Raw genomic sequence first — 20,294 nt, 5'->3', positions numbered from 1 at the left:
TTAAATAAGCCTTTGTGTGTCTCTCCAGGCTAGATAAACAGATGTTGATATAGCTTATCTGTAAATATGCATGGCCGTTCCCAAGCCAGACTACGGGGGAGTGATGTGCCATGGGCAAAACAGACAACCCTTAAAAACCTGCACCGAGCCTCCATGTTAAACATTTATTTCAACCATACTCTATGTTCTTCCCAAATTCAGATAGGACACCACATAGCTAGCAGGCTTTTTGAACACCTATACATAAAATGATTAATCTTTAAAAAAAACTATTTTACCCAAAGCTTATCTGCTTTGTTTTTATCAAAATGTGTCACTTATTAGGAATTCCATTCGCAATGTTGTCTTAAAAGTGATCTGTCTATGTAGGCAGTCTGCAGAATATAATTGCCATGTGGAGAATGCGATACCCATCAGACCCTTCATAGAAGATCTCAAAGAACAGGCCACCTGAGCGAGATGGCGAAAATAGAAAGATTGAGATGGATAAGAGAGAGACAGCCGTTGACGTACACACAGCCGGAGTCACAAATCTCAACAGAGCTCAGATCGGCTGCAAGATACTCTATGCATATGACGGTCTACAGAATAACAGAAGTATCCAAAACCGTTCACATACTGGATTTGCTGAGATATCACAGACTGTGATCTCTCGCTCTAAATATCTAAAAATACAGAGATAAAGGTTTTTTTTTAAATAAAAAATATCGTATTCAAATATATAACAGATAATTAAGAACCACATTAAAAAAACAACGTTAGTTTGAGCAACACGTATGCTTAAAGATGAAGTACCATGTGGCATCAGGATTATTAAACAGATCTGCAAAAAATACTTATCATTTTCTGGCACTAAAGCTCCACCTCACCTTTCACTCATCGACCTCACCTAACCAAAGAACTATGCTTCCAATACATATTTTTCAATCTTATGTTGTTTTACAAGAAATTTTGAAAAATCTTTGAAATGAGATTTGATTTATATATATTTTAGGTACAAGTTCATGACCTGAAGAACATACTCCACTTATATAGGGCACTATTATAAACATCTAAGCATGGTGCACGTAGGGTGTCCAAATCCACTTATGCTATTTTAACGACAGAAAATACAGTCGCTGCAGGTCAAAAAGGGTTGTACCTATTCTTTGTACTCTTTCACCGGCATTTAAAAAAAAAAAAAAACGCTTCCCCGCCAAAGACGAGTTTTTACGGCAATCAGTGTTTGTACTGTTATACAGTAGGTGGCGCTATAACACATCTTTGGGAAAAAGGACAGAAATCCCAGAACCTAGAACGTATACGTTTTAGCGTTTTTTAAATGATTGTTCTGAGTGTAATCTGGGCGGAATCTTTGACAATGAAAATGTTAAAAAACGAGGCTGGCGGCGAATGAGTTAAAGGACCAATGTGGAGATTTTAGCAGCAACCATCGCCTTCCTTTCAAAGCGTTACGGTGGCTGCACAGATCTAGGATGTCATCGTGTTTTTGCTTCTTTGCCGAAGGAGAGAACATATAAAAGAATCGCGCTCTGTAGAGCAGTTTATCTGTTTAGGGCTACTGTAGAAACAACATGGTGAATTGCATGCAAGGGGACCTGCGGTGTATGTAGATAGAAATAGATCATTCTAAGTTAATAAAAACATAACCCTTCAACAATGTACCTGAACACACCTCGTCTTCATGGCGCCGGACGTGATAATGATGACTGCGTCAGGATGAAACTCGCAAAAAACACTAGCATCACACCTGCCGTCGCATTGCGCCTGGGTGTATAATAGGGCCCATTGTCTGTGAAATATTCGGTGGCCTATATTCTACTTTAGAAGTGACTTTTTTACAGCCTCTACACAGTTATTTAAACTATTTCAGATAAGCCTGTAAACAATATGACATTTCTTTGTAGGCGTGCACTTTAAAAAATGCGTAAAGACACGGCAGAATATAATATTGAGTTTTACCGTTAATGGGAAAAATTTATTGGAGCGGTTCTTGTGCAGAAAATCTGACTGGACTTTAATTTAAAAGTCTGAAATCTGGTCACAAGAATCTACTTTCTCCTTGTCATTACCTGACACACACTTTATACACACACGCTATAATATCTTGCTTCTCTGCAGATTAACACTGCGGTTGGTTTGTAAGACGTGTTTACTAAAATCCCCACTAAGCTGCATTTCAATATTGATCTTCAACATTACATAGCAGATGGTAATGTTTCAAAGAAGGACTGTAATTTAGTATATGGAGCTCCTGTAGCATTCAGACGAACACATTGATCCTGCTGGGCATAAAAGCGCCGGCTGTAATTGCTCAGAGCTGCTTCTAGTGTCTCTCTTGATCATTCACGACACATTTGATTTCTTCTCTACTGTAAAGAGCTTATTAAAAATGGGCAGCAATAAAAGCGCATCGATTCATACAGGATTAGTATCTTCTTTTAGCAGGACCACAAAATCACAACCTTCTCTTCCTTGTTCTAAAACAGTGACCCCACATAGTGTGCATCTGCAGTCACGCGGAGAGCGATGCGCCAGCTCTCCACTCCGTAGACCTCTAGTCTAAAGTTGGCGAGTTCACAGGGAACTTGATGCCCAGAAACAGCTTTAACGGTCGGTGGTGGGCAGAGGACGAGCTCCCTGTGGAGCACGTGCAGTATCCGGACCTGGATCAGAAGCTTGGCGTTCGCAGAACACACATTTATCTCCGGGAGCAGAGAGCTGATGCGACTGATCAGGCGTGGAAGAGCAGGCCCTGCGGCCCGACACGACACCAAACAACCTGCGACGGCAAGGCAAGCAACGCAAGGCTAACAACCAATGCAAATAAAATAATACATACTATAACTTCAAATATACACAAACGCATAATGATTTAAATATCTTTTAATATTTTTTACAGAATCTCACTGGCATGATCAAGGTCACCTACAAAGTCCCTTTCACATCAACACCGCTCAACGCACCGCTCCACACAAGCGTCATGTGCCACTTGGACCTGTAAATGTCATGATACGCCCTCAATGTTGTGTCAATATACCCTGATACGGTCAGAAATGTAGCCAGGTGGGCTGTGCACGTGTTTACTTTGGTTTAGTTTCTCATTCAAGACCTGTAAAATATGCAAAAACAAGTAAGTAATTTGAAAAGTGAAAGTGACCTATTTGTCAGTTACGGTGACTCATAACCAAAATGTGACCTCTGCATTTAACCCATCCAGTAAGTGAACACATGCACACGGAGCATTGGGCTGTTATCACTGCAGCACCCAGGGAGCAAACGGGGGTTAGGTGCCATGCTCAAGGCCACGTCAGTCGCCATCTGCTGGCCCTGAGAATCGAAACGGTGACCTTCTGGTTACGAGTCCGACTCTCTAACCACTAGGCTTTATTTTAAAAGCGTACATCATGGATGTTCAGCGTTTGACATATTTCCTTTTTATTCTTCAACACGTGGTGATGTGTTTATGCATACGTCTATTTTAACAATGTTATGGACTACTGACTGTTGCATGTGGAGAAGATAACAAGCCTACACAACTGAAGATGTAAAATGTTCTTGTTTACAGATTCAGATTTACAGATTGCCGTGCTATGCAAAGTAATGGCTGAATGTTAAAAGAGTTCGTAAATGACCTCTAATACCTCACAATTCAGCAGCTTTCGTTTTTCATTGGCACGTAACAAACATGTATTTTATTTAAAGTAATTGAAATTTCAATAATTCAAATAAGGGGTGTACCAATATACTGGTATTGACGACATCCGTGATTGAGAAAAGAGAATTTTGATATATTTAATACTACAAATAAGATTCAATTAAAAAAGAAATAATATTATTGTAAATAATTTAACCCCAGTATCTGTTTGACACTTAAAGCAGGTGTTGGCATTGCATTTATACCCAGTAACATTTAGCCTTTTAAACCACAATGGTTACAAACTCTCTTAATATTAAAAACATTTTTTTAGTACACTACTGGTCAAATGTTTTTGAACACTTGAATAAAGTGTTTCTTATTGTCTTAAAAAGTTTTTAATCTGAAGGTGCACGCTTAAATGTCTGAAAAGTATAATAGTGCAAATATAAACTTTTTTCATTATAAACTTATAAAATTGTATTTAATTTTGAATTGACTAATAGGAGTAATCAAAAACAGCTCAGAATAGATGGGAACTCCAAAAAACATTTTAGAAAAACATCTTGAGAAATTGGCAAGAAAACAGTTCTGCAAATTGATGACTAGATTGAAGATCTATCCTGTCAACCTCGCACTTATCAAGATATAGACAAAATCAAAAACAAAAATAAACCAAGAGGTAAAATAGCAGCTCTATAAAGGAATATATCTGCCTTGTCACCTGAAGTGTATTGTGTGTGCAGGTGCACACGTGTTGCCAGCTGTGAGACAACAATAACCAAAAATAGGCTGAATAATGGTGCTAAAATAGACGTGCGAATGGGCCTGCTGTGAGATCTCTCTCGACGGCATTAGTCATGCGAGTCCCTCTGGCTTCATAACATCTCCCCAGGACCCAATCCTGTTCTGCTGAGCCCTCCACACAAAACACTGTGATATTTCCAGCCCTCAGCTGGGACTGTGCCACGTCTTGTCATGCTAACTTGTTAAATATGGCAAAAGGAATCTGTTTTAGACTGAATTAATGAAATAGTTTGTCCAGTCATTATTAACTCACCCAAATGTAGATCCAAACCCATTTGCTGTCACTTTTTAATAGCATATAATAAAGCAATAAATCCGAAAAGGATAGTTCACCCAAAAATATCAATTCTGTCATCACTTATTAGCCCTCATGTGCTTTAAAACCTGTATATGGCTCTTTCTCGTGTGGACCATAAAGGATGATATTATGAGAAATGTGGAAGTGAAGGGGGCTAATATTTTTTGTTATCAACATTCCTCAAAATATCTTCTTTTGTGTTCTGCAGAAGAAAGTCGTACAGGTTTGCAATGACATAAGGCTGAGTAAACGATAAACGTTGTTGGGTGAACTATTCCTGTAAAATGAAATGTACTCATTTTTAAACACAATCTAAATTTAATGACCAGGATGAGAAGTAATGTGAGCTGTCCGGATTTTCTTCAGGACTTCACTTATACTTCATTAATCCCTTAAGAATCCGGAGAGGTAAAAAATGAAATTTTAGAAGCTGTGTCAAGATGATCTAACTTGAAATCACACCATAATAAGAGCGAATTATTGCAAGCTCCGGGAGGGTCCGGCGGTCGCTTTCCGGCGTTCTTCAGTGTTCCGATGGCACTGCCAAGTAAACCGAGTGCCTGACGAAATAGGCATCTGACTTGTGTCACTTTATAATCCAATAGATATCGAGACATCATTTACATATAACTCTCCTTCCGCACATCTGCAGCATGAGGTGTCACGACAATTTGGTTATGGGCTGTAATGGCATTTGCTAAGGTGCCCCATTTCCATATTAGCGAGCCTATCTGCCCTGGCGGTCTCACACGGCGAGCTCATTTACAAAAGAGGGTGGATCTGGGTGAAATTAGAGTAGATTACCATATTTAGATTTATTAGGTGCCCGTCACCGTGGAAACGGAGGAATGTAGCGGCTTCTCGGGGAGGTGGGAATGTTTGATATGATTAACATCTGTGATGGATGAGCTGTCCGATGGTCCTCAATTAAACAATAACTGTTCTGCAGACCGGCCAATGACAAAGAAAGTCGAAGAGTGTACGCAAGTGCCTGGCTGCCAAGTCAGCTGTCCACAGCTTGATGCAATCGTTATTGAATGGTCGGCACTCGGCTTTAACTTGCGTGCTGGAGGGCAGGGATAGTCACTTAGATTGGACTACGGGAGACCAAAGGGGACAGTCAATCTAGCACTAGCTTTCACAAATGAGAAACATTCCAACATACACAGAGCTGCATTTTTTTTCAAAGGAATAGTTCACCCAAAACTGAACATATTACTCTAATGTTGGATAAAAAAAGACATCTGATTTTCTGAAACTGGAATGTATTGGACGAAGGAAAATAGTTTAGGCAACATGAGCTAAGTTATTATTGACAAATTTCTTTTTTGGGTAAATTCTTCCTATAAAGGTCCAATGTCTCTGTCGACAGAAATGCATAGATATGAAGTCTTCACGAGGTGTTTAAAAACCTTACATAATGAACAGTTATGTTTTTATTACCTTAGAATGAGCTTTTTCTATCTAAATCCACCACGGGTCCCCCCCACCACGGGTTTCTAGTAGCCCTACACAGACAAACTACTCTACAAAGAGTGTTTTATAAATACGTTACCCCCTTCGGCAAAGAACAAAAACATAACACCATCCTTGTTCTGTGTCAGCCACCATAGTGCTTCAAAAGCGATGGTTGGATTGAGGCGTTGGTTGCAATTCACAACCTCACTACTAGATGTGACTAAATTTGTATACACTGGACCTTTAAATGCGTTCTACAGAATATCACCTTCATTTATTGTCGCACCCTGGTGATGTATGTTCTTGTGACTTGCAAACAAACGAATCCCCTTCAGACTAACCCGAGGTTAAGGTCTGTGCTCAAGGGTACAATGTATGGCTCATGGTCATGGTCCTACTATTTTGGGGACTGTTTCAGCAATTTCAAAATACCCAGACCCAATTTTAAATACTAAATAAGTGGATCTCCAGATTTCACCTTGCACGTCAAATGGTGACCCAAAAGGGTAACAAAACTGTCCAAAACTGGAGCAATCATTCAAATGTAAGAATATTATCACAAGAAGCACAAGCCCAACAATACGCTAAATTATACAAATGACAAATTACCAAGAGCATAAATAGCAGAAGCGCTATTCGAACAGACCTGTTGTTGTTTTTAGGTTGTAACCTCAACTGCTGCACAACTCCAACTTCTAGAATCGAATACTTGAGGGACAAAATGCAGGTCTAATGGGGTGATTTTAATTCAGCATGAATCATAACATCTCTATCTGCCTGGGTGTATTGAGAAAGATTTAATAACGTCATGCATTAGGATTAAGATGTTTAATAGTCTCCAGCAATGATCCGGAAGATTTGTTTTATGGAATGAGAGAGAAAGAAAGAATGAAGAGTCCATGTGATGTCACAGCAGATGTCGCATATCTAAGTGCATGACCTTTGTGAAGCCATACCCTCTGTTTATGCGGTCAGTCCAGAGGATGACAGATGGGTCCGCGCTCGAATCGCTCTCTTAAATTTTATGAGAAGATCTATTAGAATATGTCATCTTCTCCATTTAGTCTTGCCAGCAAGATTCGGTCATGGTCGCAAGGCTCTTATCCACAGTGTGTTTAGTTAGAGGGATTACAAAGTTTTCAGTGAGAAACAAAAACAAATTTCTCAGGTTTCACAAAAGGAGATTTCACAGTCTTCATGAGGAAGGAAGGACTTTTTGAATGTAATGTTGACAGAGCAACATTAACAATATGATAATCTGCTTTAACCTTCACTGTGTTGCAATCAAAGTTTTTTTTCTATATTGTTCGGAGCTTTAAATGAACCAGCCTATAGTCAATTGAGAGCATTTGGATTTGGATATGCAGACAATAACTATGGGCATGAACCAAGACACCATCCTGTTTCTTTAGCTTTGCATTAAACATTATAAAAAGTATAGCTTTTTATGATGCCTTAAGCCACTGTGAATAAAAGTGTCTGTCAAATGTATGCAAACAAACATGACTTTAAAAACAGCTTTTTGCAATTCCTTAAAGCATTCGCTGTGCGTTTACATAACTGCGCATACTTTCGGGCACATGTGCACAATAACAGAAATAAGTTAATCATGTCATAACTGAATAAACCAGTTAATCATGTCATCATTCCAAACTTATTACAAAAAAATATCAGGGGTGACTCCAAGGTTGACGTGTACTGCAAGTAACTTTGTGGGCTAAACCGAACAATTTTATTTGCCAGCGGGTGACGACACGTCTGTCTTCAGTCCCCTCTCATTACCCGCTTACGTGTAATGGAGCAGAAGGGTACATAGTTCGGAAGAAGTTCGGATCATGCTTTGCTCACATTCTGGTGTCATTGGACCTCTCCTTAAGATAAACACTTACATCTACTGATCCAAGATAGATGCTTAAATAACCTTTTGCACTGAAGATCAATCCTCCCAATTATTGATCTCTCTGTACAAGGAAAAAGAAACATGTGGAAGCAGTTTTTTTTCAGATGTAGTGACTAAAGTAGCAAGCCGTCCAATTGTTGTATTTATTTGTACCCCAACATCTGATCTCTTCCAGTAACGGTTTGTCTAATATATTTATTAGCAAAGTTAAATGAAAAAAGCAAAAAAAAACTGTGCAGATCCGATCATGGCTTTTACATGTTTTGCTGCATGGCTGCAAATTTACCAATTCAAATGTACGTTTTATGTAAATAAATGTTTTGTTTAAAAGCTTCTTTACACAGTAGTTTAAACAGACCTGACCTTACAGGGTCGCATTTGGATTCTCTGAAAATCAGTAGGTTTTGTTCCATAACACAGTCATGAAATACGTGTTTGACAAGCAGTTTAACAAGGCTTAAATTTTACGATACAGTAAAATTTCAAATCAGGTAACTAATCATCTAATATTGCTTATTAATGCCTTGAGACCTGCCCAAAAAATCTTATAGACACAGCCTCTTCGAAATCTTAGATTTTCGAACCTCTTTGTCATGGTTACCCTTGTGGAGATATGTTTCATCTCTGATATAAATCTCCATTTGCACCATGACAGAATGAGAAAGCCCTTACATAACTAACCCCTTTAAGTCCACGGTGAAGGACAGTTGTGCCTTTGCCAACAGACAGGAATTTACTTGTTCTGAAAAACAAAGTGTGCTTATGTACAGTATATGTGAGACTGCTAAAATTTAAGTAACACCGACAGGATTTGTACCCCATGGGGGACAAAGCAGATGATTGCAATCTGAGCTTTTCTTTAATGTTTATTATTCAAGTTCCCCTTTGATATGTCCCTTATTAATATTCTGTAATAGTTTCCGTGAAATTTCTTTAAAGAAATAACTACAGCACTTTTTTGTACCTTAATGACATACGAGATTTAAGATTTTACGTTTTTTCTTCATGGTTGAACATCACAATTCACATTGACGTTACGCATGCAGCTACGGGTCACGACACCACTAAACAAAGCCCAGGTGCTGTGACCAGCATCAAGTAAATAAGTGCCCCGATACATATAAAAAGAAGAAACTTTAATTAACCTGCGACTTTTTTAAATTTGACAATATAAATGTTGAAGAAGTTAAAGGCTTAAGGTTAAAGTGGCTTTGATTTATATACTGAAGCAGATTCTGAACTGCAATAATATTCGAATGCAAGAACAAAATGGTAACTGGTAACATCAAGAGGTTTTACATATCAAAAATATAATTGAATATAACTGAATAAACCTGTCTACATAGATTATATTAATGAGTAATTTGAACTGAATGTTTTCCAGTTTTACCAGTAACTGCATCTAGTTACTGATACTGTTGCTGTCTTAACCTAAAACAACAGCCACACAGCTCACAAAAAATTCTGCTGACCAAACAAAAAAGGGTGACTGATGACAGTTTTCTTAATAGTGTGCTATGCATTTATCCTACAAACCTCGCTATAAGATGGAACGTATAATGCTTAACATTAGTAACTCGTCTTTAAACTTTCCCTAAACAATGTACCAAACACTGTACAGAAGATATGGATCAGTTCAATAAAGCAGAAAACCACAACAATGTTCACTGACACTTCAATAATTATGACTAAATCTAGTCTAGATGGACCTGTAACTTCCGTGTACCCAGGAGACTTTTTTTATCCATGTCCTCACATGACAACAAAATAAGCCCTGAATCTGGACACTGTCTGCATTGAAACAGGAAGACGGTTCAAAGATAAGCACTGAGGCATGTGTGATGGGAATGTAATCAGATCACTGCGTACTGAGAAAACAAGTCTGTTTGGAATTCACTGCACTCAAAACATCCAACCGCACTGTTAGAAACGTCACATGTAAAAATCTCCCACATAATATGTGAAGGACAAAGTGTTTGTGTGCAGTTGCAAAGTTCAAAATCAAGGTGGATCAATGTTTTTCTCACCAGTAGAGGAGGCTGAGAAAAAGCAGAAAAAGGGACACGGTCACGGAGAATCCACTCGCCTCGACTCGGAACCATTTCAGAACGTCCACCAACATCTGCATGATGAGATCTGTCACTCTCAAACACTGGCTTCCTGTAGACAGAAGAGATTTTTGTACTATGATTGCATTTGCGACTTTTTTATTTGTTCACACAATGTTACTGTATAACATACAAGCATTGTTGTATTTCTACTGTTTGATATAATGTTTCTAATTGTAATGCTCATTAAACTCTAACTAACTTTTCATATTTTCCTTTAAATTTATATATTAATTATAGTGATTAATACAACCAAAAAACTCTCAAAGAGCACATTTTATGCATGGCTATTGTAGCTCATGACCGCATTGGGATGATTTATGTGTTAAGCCTGTTGCTGTTTGTTGGGGTTAGTGTGTGAAAATCTTTTTGTTTCCCAAAATAGTAAATCCAACAGCCATCTATATATTTTTTGCCATGTTGGCATTTATTTGGGCAGCATTACCCGCCTTTACATTGAAAGAGGAACTCAATCTATGGGAGCTTGGAGGACGGCTCTTATGAAATGGTTCATATATCTGACTTTTGATCAATAAGCAAACAAGCAGAAATCTCAAGAAACCACCCACAACATCCACATCACGGTGGCAATGTTTATATGATGGCATGTACCATCAAGAAAATCTAAATCTCCTCCACATAAAATGTAAAAATCTATTTAAATAAATATAGTCCTTAGTAATTTCTGTGACAATCTGATTTTACTAGCATCCCCACGCTACTCTGAGAATTAGGATGTAAAACAGAATATACATGTAAATGGTTAACCACAGCCCCCTTGAAAGACAGACACATGAAGAAATTTCTGATAATGCTATCAAAACTTCCTTGTTTCTTTACAGTCTCTCACGAGGAACAGAAAGTGCATACAGGAAAACAACAACAACGCATGTACATATTCATATTCATACAGCACACACAAACGTTTGTATAAGAAGTGAACAATGAATGCAACTAGTTTACCTGACATCATGCTTACTCACTTGTACCTCCAAAATGATCAGCATTCAGCAAGCACCCTAACCTTATTTTTAAAAGGATGTGGTTTAAGTAAAGTAAGCAGCTGCTAATGCATGACTATAGAAACGCTGCTTCTATGATAGTCCACATGGGCAATAACCACAAAGAGCGCGTTTGAAAGAGAAGTCAAAATTATCTGGTAAAGAGGGGGAAGACACTTTCGCACATTTGTAAAGTTCACACAGCTCGGAGTAACAAATCTTACTGCATTTTATTTTAGAGAACTAAAATGTTTAACAATCACATTCCCGTTACCTGTTTCATTACTGGGCACACATGCTCTTAAAATAAAATGATTTATCTGAAAATTGGCTCCCGGCGCACCAAAGACGGGCACCTATAATTATAAAAAAAATCTGATACATATCAGTTCTTGGCATATTATGTTGTGCACGTCCGTGTCAGTGTGATGTAAATCTCAGAAGAATTAAAGTCCACAAGAAGATAAAATCTCCCACAAGACTTTGCAACGTTGCAGAGCTCACACAAAAATACATGCGTAACTCGAGTAGCAAATGAGGCAGATTTGTAACAATGCTTGCCTTTCTGTAAATAATAGAAATTATTGCTATGCATTTAAATTAAAATAAAAAAAGTTTAATCATTTTACATGTTAACTTTAATACACTGTCTCCCATAAAATATAGGCAAAACTATTTTATTATAGTAGACTATACCTGTTAAAAAAGATGTACTTAGAAGTTGGAATATAACCACATTATTTGAGAAACTGTTGCAATTACATCTCAAGATATCTCTGAGGAATGATGGAAACATGAAGATTTTGTTACAGATGAAACATTCAAAACATGTTATTTTTAAAATGAAAATTTAATGTTTTACTGCACAATCAGCAAATCAGCAAATTTCCTCTGGTGCAGATCTGGTCCAAATAAACTTCGGACATGTGGCCCACTTAAGAAAGTGTTCCCTGGAACCCAGATCTGGTCCAGATCTTCTCAGCCACAAGTCAACCAGATCTGTGCCATAATTCTACCAAAAGTGAGCCATTTAATAAAGAATGATGTGGCCCGTATGTGGACCTTATGTCATTCTTGATTGGCTGATAGACCAAACGTCAGAATTATCCCAAAATTGAGCTATATTTACACCACAACTTTTTTTATGCAAAATATTCAATAAACACAATTAAACACAAACACTGATTCTCAAAATTACCCTACAGAATAGAAACTGCGAATATTTTAGGAGGTTGTACATCCCTCTCTAGACATGAGCCCATCTGTGACCGTCAAAGAATATGAACAGCATCAAACTTTGTTGACATAGTCAATTATTGTATTTTAATACCATGGATATGTTGAAACATGCTCCATCACGTTGAATTTTAACATGTTAGAATGTCGCAATAATGTAAGGTAAACGTTTGACAGATAACACTACGCAAACAGCAAAAAGTGAGTTGAGACAAATATCACGTGCTTTTTTGATAAACACAGGCATAAATATATATCAATAAAATAGACACCTGACTTTAGTGATAATAAACAGGTTCAATAATGTGATGCTCTGTCACTGTCACTGACAATAGGATGGATAAAACTCGTTTAAAATGTAAGTTGTTGAAGGCAGTCAGGGTTATGTAGCTGTCCTCTTTTGTTTCGTAAGTCAAGCTCGAGCTGACTAAAAGCACTGATCGTGTACTCGTGAAATAATGCTTCCGCTTGTTTCCGTGAAATACGAGATGTTAAAGTGTAAACTGTTTATGAGTTGATGGTGATAGGAAACGATATAAACAGCGTGCTTACCTCTTGTACGAAAACAAACCCTCTTACGACAGCAGATACTGTGGCGTTATTGGGGCATGTAGTTTCTATGCGTCTTGTAGAACTACAATTTTCACGCAAAGGCTTGTGGTTGTTGTAGTAGTATTCTATTCTAAATAATGTAAACAATAACAAAATAATTCTCTCATTTTTTCATTTTCTCATTTGACAGTGAATAATCGTTTTGAGTCCTGTTTGGAGGGGAAATCTGCATGACTAGATGACAGATTATTCACATCTGTATAAATCTCTGTAATCTGATTCTGATGGACCTCATTCTGTACTAATGCAGTCAGTGACCTCACTGAACAATCTTGTAAATAAGGATAAATCGTTATTTACAAAAGATTATAGAAATCATCCAATTCTGGTATTTCATATATGCTATTTCTTTTAAAAAACGGACAAACATTTGCCGCCTTATTTAATTTAATCAAGGTATGACCTATACATTTGAATTAAATAGCACAAAGATTCTAAATGCTTGTTATGTATAACAGTTTAAGGTATATTTATTTTCATAGTAGCCTAATACTACTAAGGTAGCCATTAAGTATTTCAAATTATCATTGTAATTTATCTCCCGCGCTAAAATAAAATATTGTGTTTTTTATAGGGCCGTCAAAAGATGTATCGCGATTAATCGCATCCAGAATAAAAGTTTGCGTTTACATAATATATATCTGTGTGCTGTGCATAATAATTTTGTATTTATTAACACATACACATCCTAGCATATATTTAAGAAATATCTAAAAGTTATTAAACATTAATATATAATTTCAATCGTTGGTAAATATAAATAAATACGTGTAAATATTTCCTAAATATCTATACATGTGTATGTGTTTGTATTTATAAAAACATAATTAACATGCACAGTACACACTTTTATTCTGGACGCGATTAATCGCGATTAATCTTTTAACAGCCCTAGTTTTTTATGAATGATCTGCTGCAGGAACTGTTGCAGTAGGATTGCAAGGTGTTCAGTTTTATTTGTCATGTGTACAGATGTCAGTGACAAGTACCCTACATTTAAATGCTTGTTGTGAGGTACAGGCAGTCTACAACGCTTGAAATAAAACTAAATACGATTAAAAAAGCAAAGTAGATACAAGGTGACGCAAAAACAATTATCAAGTATTAGTAGAAAAAATCATAATAGGTTCCATGGTTCCATTAAAACTAATGCAATGCCCAGTATATATAACCAATCCTGTAGAAATTCTGTTATTATTTTTTTATTAGGCAAAATATATCCTCATTACTGTTATAAATGAACGATAATTATTGAATGTATACCATGTTTACGTTTTTGAGGCTAATTGTGATGTCCGTTCAACTCGATACATTGCATCGTCGTTTGATTGTCTGCCCGGTTCAGCGCGATCGATGATCTCATCGCTCGATTGCAACGTGAAGTCGCTCCGCTCCCTCGCTCGTTTATCCCCATTGCAACTTTTGCAGGCACTCACTCCACAGTCATGATCGCCACCAGCTGAAGCCAAGACCTGCAATTTGGCTCTTTCCCGGAGCCAAAACACCAATCCAGACCCGTGGAGTTAAGTTGCAGACACCATCTTTTCATCGCACCCCTCGGCCGATCATCAAACTGAATATCTGGATGTGATTGTTTATTCTTTCATCCTTTTCTCTCCCGATGAACTGGGTTAGTAATGCAGGAGACAGCAGCGATTCTGTCCACGGCTCAAGATGGCAGATTATTTGTATTGACTTCTGAACAGTGCTGTCGCTTCATTTTTTGCCATGAATGACAGGAATTCTTGCACCGATGGCCCCTGTATACGAAGGTAAGACCTTCAGCCCTCACGGGTGTAAAATTAATGACAAACCTGCGCATGATTTAGAAACATTATTCACTCTCTCCACAGAGGGACCGTCGGCTCCAGAGGTTCATTGCACGTATATTATTATTATTATTAGATATAATGCATGAGTTGAATTGGTGTTTATTTATATGTACTCAATCTTGGCTTGATCTGCAATTCGTTAGTTGTTGAATTCGTCCTCTTATGCCGTGAGAAATGACTGTAATGTATTTTAAACAACGGACCTGTCTGATCGCGTAATGCTGTGTCTCCCCTCATGTTTATTCTGTCATTATAAAACATCACAATTGCTTGTATCTAAAATTCTCTCTTATTATGCCGCACGGTTTAAGCATTTGAAGGCAGTAGACGAAAGCAGAGAAAAGTGGACATGAAGCAGACAGGCATCACAGATAAAATTATCAGTTAATTTTGAGGATTTACAATCACTGTTGTCTTATTGTTGTGCAAAGGTACTTGTTACACCGGTAACATTGCAAAGTCTATATGTTGTCATGTTTGCTGTAATTGAAACTAAACTAATATCGATGTGGTTTATGTGGATACACTGCAGTAATAAAGTGAGTAATACTATTGCTGAAAATAACCAGAGAAAATCGTGCAACGTGCATCTATAGCAAAGTTTGGACTTATATTTGCTTTGTGGGGTTTTTGCAGGGTGCGCGAGATTACATTCACGCATCCACAACCTAAATATCTGTTCTTGTTTTTCTCTTATTAGAGGTCAGACACTTGAGGTTGTGTCTGAAAGCCTGAGCTGCTTACCTAGTATTTTGGACATCGTAGGTGCTTTGCGAGTCAGTGGCTATGGTGTGCTAAATGAAAGCCTTTGTAGGTACCTCCTGTGGTTTGCTGTGAAAGGTTGTTCAAATTGGTTTAAGATTATAATTTGCACAAAAACGTCCGACGTCCTGAATGAAAGTCCAAATGCTTATTCTCCGTGTTATAGCTGCAGAATCTGTCTTGTCTCTGAAATAAGTGATTATAAAGGTGATGCGTAAATTATCCTGTCATTTAAGAATCGTGTTTCTGATTGATTACCTTTGCACCCTCTACTGGCCGTAAAGCATCGACACACTTGTTTGTTCTGCAATTTATATAATAATATCCAAAATGCATGGCTCATTCCCATTTAACTTACATTATGAAGTGGTTAAAACATGTGGCAAAGCATGCAAAGTTTTTCTTAACAACTTTCACAGATGCTGCTACGGGATTTATACACATTGTATAGTAGATATTGTTCTTTCTGTCAAACAAGACCCTTGAGGGTCATCTTGTGGGACATCTGAAGTCTCTTGAGACTTGGTACAAGTTCAGCCATCATCAGTCTGGAGGTTTGCTTTAGCTGTTGTGTAAACAGCATCTCCTAAGAGGTTTGGGTGGTGGGGTGTATCCTGTTTGACCGTGCCTGTGATCACAAACCATATCATCGTAGTTTAAGAAACAATTAGCAGGACTTTAACCTCATTATGCAGTCAAATGGTGACACATGAAGAAGACATGCCACAATCTTTGTGGTGTTTATGAATATTCTTCCTGCTGTTTTATGGATGCTGTGACTTTGTTCATACAACTCATAGTGTTGAACAAATTGATTTGTGGTTTTATTAGTTTCAGCTATTAGTTCTTCTTGAACAGACATCAAAACCAGATTAAAGCTTCCGAGTAGGTTTTATGACGGACGGCCGTGCTTGTTCAGCGTTTATTTGTTGACTCCCCTGCTCATCGTATGCTTGTTGTGTGCATCGTTTAGTTAAGCCTCTGTGTTTGGCTCTTTTCAAAACCAGGACCAAAAGACCTTTCCGTTTGTGAATAAATATCTGTTACAGCTCCAGTTTGGGGTACAGACTGTCCATGGAGATGTTTGTAAAGCAAGCCAGTCTATAGTGAGAGCTCTTTGTTGTTGCCTTTTCCTCCGCACTGATGTGTCTTTGTGGAGTGTCGTGCCGGCCTAGCTCTGGCCCGGTCCCGTACGGAAGAAGAATCTGGGGGCCAGAGGAGTCTTGGCACTGGCCTCGTAACCCACACTGTCATGTTGATAAATGCGTGATGTGAGGACCAGGACCTGGCTTTACAGCAAACGGGATACTTTTGTTTAGGGAGATACATTGCTAAATACCCTAAGCTTTTATTTAATTTTGTGGGATTCATATTTGTGGGATTTTTGCACTTGTCTTAGTTTTTGAAACATATTTTCAAGATAGTCAGTGACATAACGTGTAGGGCTTCAGTTCACTCAGTTTTTGTCATTTGGCAACCGCGTCCTCCATTTCCATAAAAGCCGTCTTTCTGTTTTGGCGTAGCTGATTGATGTGTCCCTAACTGATCTTAACCCATGCCCAACGTCCAAGGTCATTACCAGTCCAGCATGGCAGAGAATTGCAGGAAAATCTATAAATTTTGAGGTCATTAGCCCTGACTGACTTTGCATTGTTGCCCCCTCGGCTGAAAGGAAATGCTTCTCTGCGAGCGCTCGGAGGCGTTGTCACGCCAGTCTCCGTTTTGATATTCTTTGCAATCCATTATTGACAGCGGCTCTGCCCATGTCATTGGTCACTTTCCGAAAGAGAAGTTTCCAGTCCATTATCCTCAGAAGCCCTTAAAGGAATTTTTGCTTGACCGTGGGTCAATGAATGAACCGCAACCCCTCAGAATGTGATTATTCTGTCCACGTCTTATGCTCTTTTGAAGCCTGGGGGACATTTGAGCTCGCAGAACTTCATTGGGGAAAATCGCTCTCAGGTGTGTTTGTGATGTCCATGGGAGCTGAATTGTGGGATATGGGGGTGGGTTAGTTAATGGATTCTGTCCTACTGACAGAAACCAAAAGTGGAAGGACTGTGCCCTGTGTTACTGACTTCTGTTCTGCTTAGTTCCTCCTGTGCATTGCGGCTCATGACCTACATGATGGGATTTGATTATTTTGCAATGCGTTTGTAATTGTCCCGTATGCCTCGCTTGGAACTCAATGTTGACTTGCGTAATCATTTGTTATGTAACTTTAGTTCCTGGCTTAAATGACCAATTTGCTGTTCTTTGTTTGTCTTGTCTATGTTGTGGTACACATTTTAGGCCTCTATGAGGGAGGCAGAGAGAGAGGTCTATAAAATACGCTCAAGATCTTTCACCACATGCACTTCGTTGAGGTAGATGAGTCTTGCAGGAATACAGCTGCAAGCCGTTTTGTTTATTTCACGGTGCGGCCGTCAGATGTGATGCAGCACCAAGGGCATTTTTTCGACAATGCTGGGTGTCATACCTTACTACACCCACCACTACCCTGCAGCATTCTGGGATATGTGGCGTGTTTAGTCTGTTAACAAAAGGTTTTGCATTTAGTTGCTAGGCTGTGTCAACATACGGTCACTTAGAGAGGTAAATAAGCAGCAATGAAAATGCAAATGGAAGTGCAGCAATTGGATAATGGAAGCAAGGTTTTTTTTCTAAATAGGTCTGTTTTTGACCCGTTCCGCTGGTGGATGTGCTTTTGCTTACAGGGTGGGGGTCCAACTGGCATGTTTCCTTTGATCAGATATGAGAGGATCAGTTCACACCGGGGTCTCTCCCGGCTGCATTCTTCCGCCAACAAAGGGGAATGAAAGGGGGGCTTTCTCACAGTGGCTGGATTTGCGGGGCTGTAATCACATGGCAATTACTCCTTCGTGAAGGACACCAATCATTTCGCCTTCACACCTATGGTTACAGGCACCAGGGTTCATATCTCCAGCCATTGACTGATGGAATTCGGCTGCTGCTGTGCAGTGCTGCTCATTCATATATCTCGTGGTTACAGTTATTAATTCTAGTAAAACACATTAGTGCTGTGGAGATGAATTGACTTGTGAGTTGGGTTGGGAATCGAGAATGACTACTTTTCAGCACGGTTTAAAAAAATAACAGTAAAGAATGCAGCATGTCTGCTTTCTTTCTCCTATGTGGATGAAACCCAGTCGCTGTTTATTTTTTTATTGAGCCTTTTAAATGAATCGTCTAAATGACTCACAAATTAGTCACGACTCACAAATTATGTCTGAGCTCTTTGAATCAGTTAGAGAAAAAACATATGACGCACTATAACTATGATTATCAGTGTAGTTAAAGTTACACATTACAAATGTATGCAGTCCTGTCAGTATTTGTACTTGAATGGAATAGATAGAACCAAAATCGGATAGCTTGTCTGTGCTGATTTGTATTTAATATATAGACCAGTCTGTTAGATGTAAACAACACTGCTCCAGAAGCACTTCCTGTTAGTTTGTTTTTAAATTTGACATTTTTGACAGTTTTAAAGATGTTTATTTCACATTTCAATTCAGTTCTAAATGTTATGTTATGTAGCTTTCCTGTAGCTCAGTGATAAGAGCATTGCATTAACAACGCAAGGTTGTGGGTTCGATCCCAGGGGTATGCAAAAACCTATGTAAAATGTATAGGATAAAGCAATGCAAGTCTCTTTGGATAAAGGCGTCTGCCAAATGCCTAAATGTAAATTTAAATGTAAATGTATGTTGGTTGTGTTTTTTGTAGTGTAAGTAGGCCGAAACAGGAAGTTCTTCTGGACCAGTTCTTCATCCAAAAATGAAAATTCTGTCATCATTTACGCGCTCATGTAATTTCATACCTGTATAAATGACTTTGTGTACATTGTATAAATGAATGCAAAGAAAGATATTTGGAAGAATGTTAGTAATTTTCAGTTCCGGGACATCATTGACCACCATAGAAGAAAAATTAAATGGTAGTCAAAGGTGCCCGGGACCTCTTTGTTTTCCTAAATTCTTCAAAATATCTCAATGTGTTCAACAGAACAAAAACTTTTTTTTTAAAGGGATAGTTCCACCCTCACGTCATTCTGAACCTGTATGACTTTTTTGCTTTTGAAAAACACAAAACCATATAATTTAATTTTGAACATTGATTGAACAAATGTTTCCCGCATTGATTTAAATTGGACATTTTTCAAAATATCTTCTTTTGTGTTCAACAGAAGAATTAAGAGATAATTTTAATTTTTTGTTGAACTATGCCTTTAAGTTGAAAGTAAATGAAGACATAAGCCCCTCATCTGGCCTCTCATCTTGCATATATTTTTAGGCAGTTTTTCCATTCTGAAGATTGTGTTTGTGTGCACGAGCATACATGGATAAATTAGCTCACTGTGTATTTATTGGTCTTTCAGTAAGCTCTCAGCCTCCCCGCTCTGCTCATGCCAGCCTGTCGAAAGCACGTTGTTTACGCCCTATATAATCCTATTGTTGTCTAAAAACCCCAATGACTTTGCCCATTTGGCATGGCAATGCCTAGCTAAGCCTGGCCTGCTTTATTGTGCTGTAGTTTTACAATCTGAATTTGATGTGCTGGTTAAGCTTGTACAGCACCATAGATTACTTCGACATAAACAAAACACGGCGATGATGAGT

General features: G+C 38.3%; 2 protein-coding genes across 3 annotated transcripts in view; one reads left to right on the top strand and one right to left on the bottom strand.

The window, feature by feature from the left end:
* Positions 1–13,076, bottom strand: part of tbxas1 (thromboxane A synthase 1 (platelet)) — a 46,540-nt gene extending 33,464 nt beyond the window's left edge. The window contains exons 1-2 of the mRNA XM_056765679.1: positions 12,998–13,076; positions 10,128–10,260 (exon numbers count right to left, since the gene is read on the bottom strand). Of these exons, the coding sequence (XP_056621657.1) occupies positions 10,128–10,228 (101 nt within the window). The 5' untranslated portion in view covers positions 10,229–10,260; positions 12,998–13,076. The remainder of the gene's footprint in view (positions 1–10,127; positions 10,261–12,997) is intronic.
* A 1,389-nt stretch (positions 13,077–14,465) lies between these two features.
* The window catches only part of hipk2 (homeodomain interacting protein kinase 2), a 79,842-nt gene continuing 74,013 nt past the window's right edge, over positions 14,466–20,294 (top strand). For both annotated transcript variants that reach the window (XM_056765672.1, XM_056765671.1), the window contains exon 1: positions 14,466–14,829. In XM_056765672.1, the coding sequence (XP_056621650.1) occupies positions 14,790–14,829 (40 nt within the window). In that variant the 5' untranslated portion in view covers positions 14,466–14,789. The remainder of the gene's footprint in view (positions 14,830–20,294) is intronic.

The sequence above is a fragment of the Triplophysa dalaica genome, chromosome 14, assembly GCF_015846415.1.
Source record: "Triplophysa dalaica isolate WHDGS20190420 chromosome 14, ASM1584641v1, whole genome shotgun sequence".
Classification (NCBI taxonomy): Eukaryota; Metazoa; Chordata; class Actinopteri; order Cypriniformes; family Nemacheilidae; genus Triplophysa; species Triplophysa dalaica.
The sequence above is the reverse complement of the archived record's forward strand: the minus strand, read 5'-3'. Positions and strand labels throughout refer to the sequence as shown.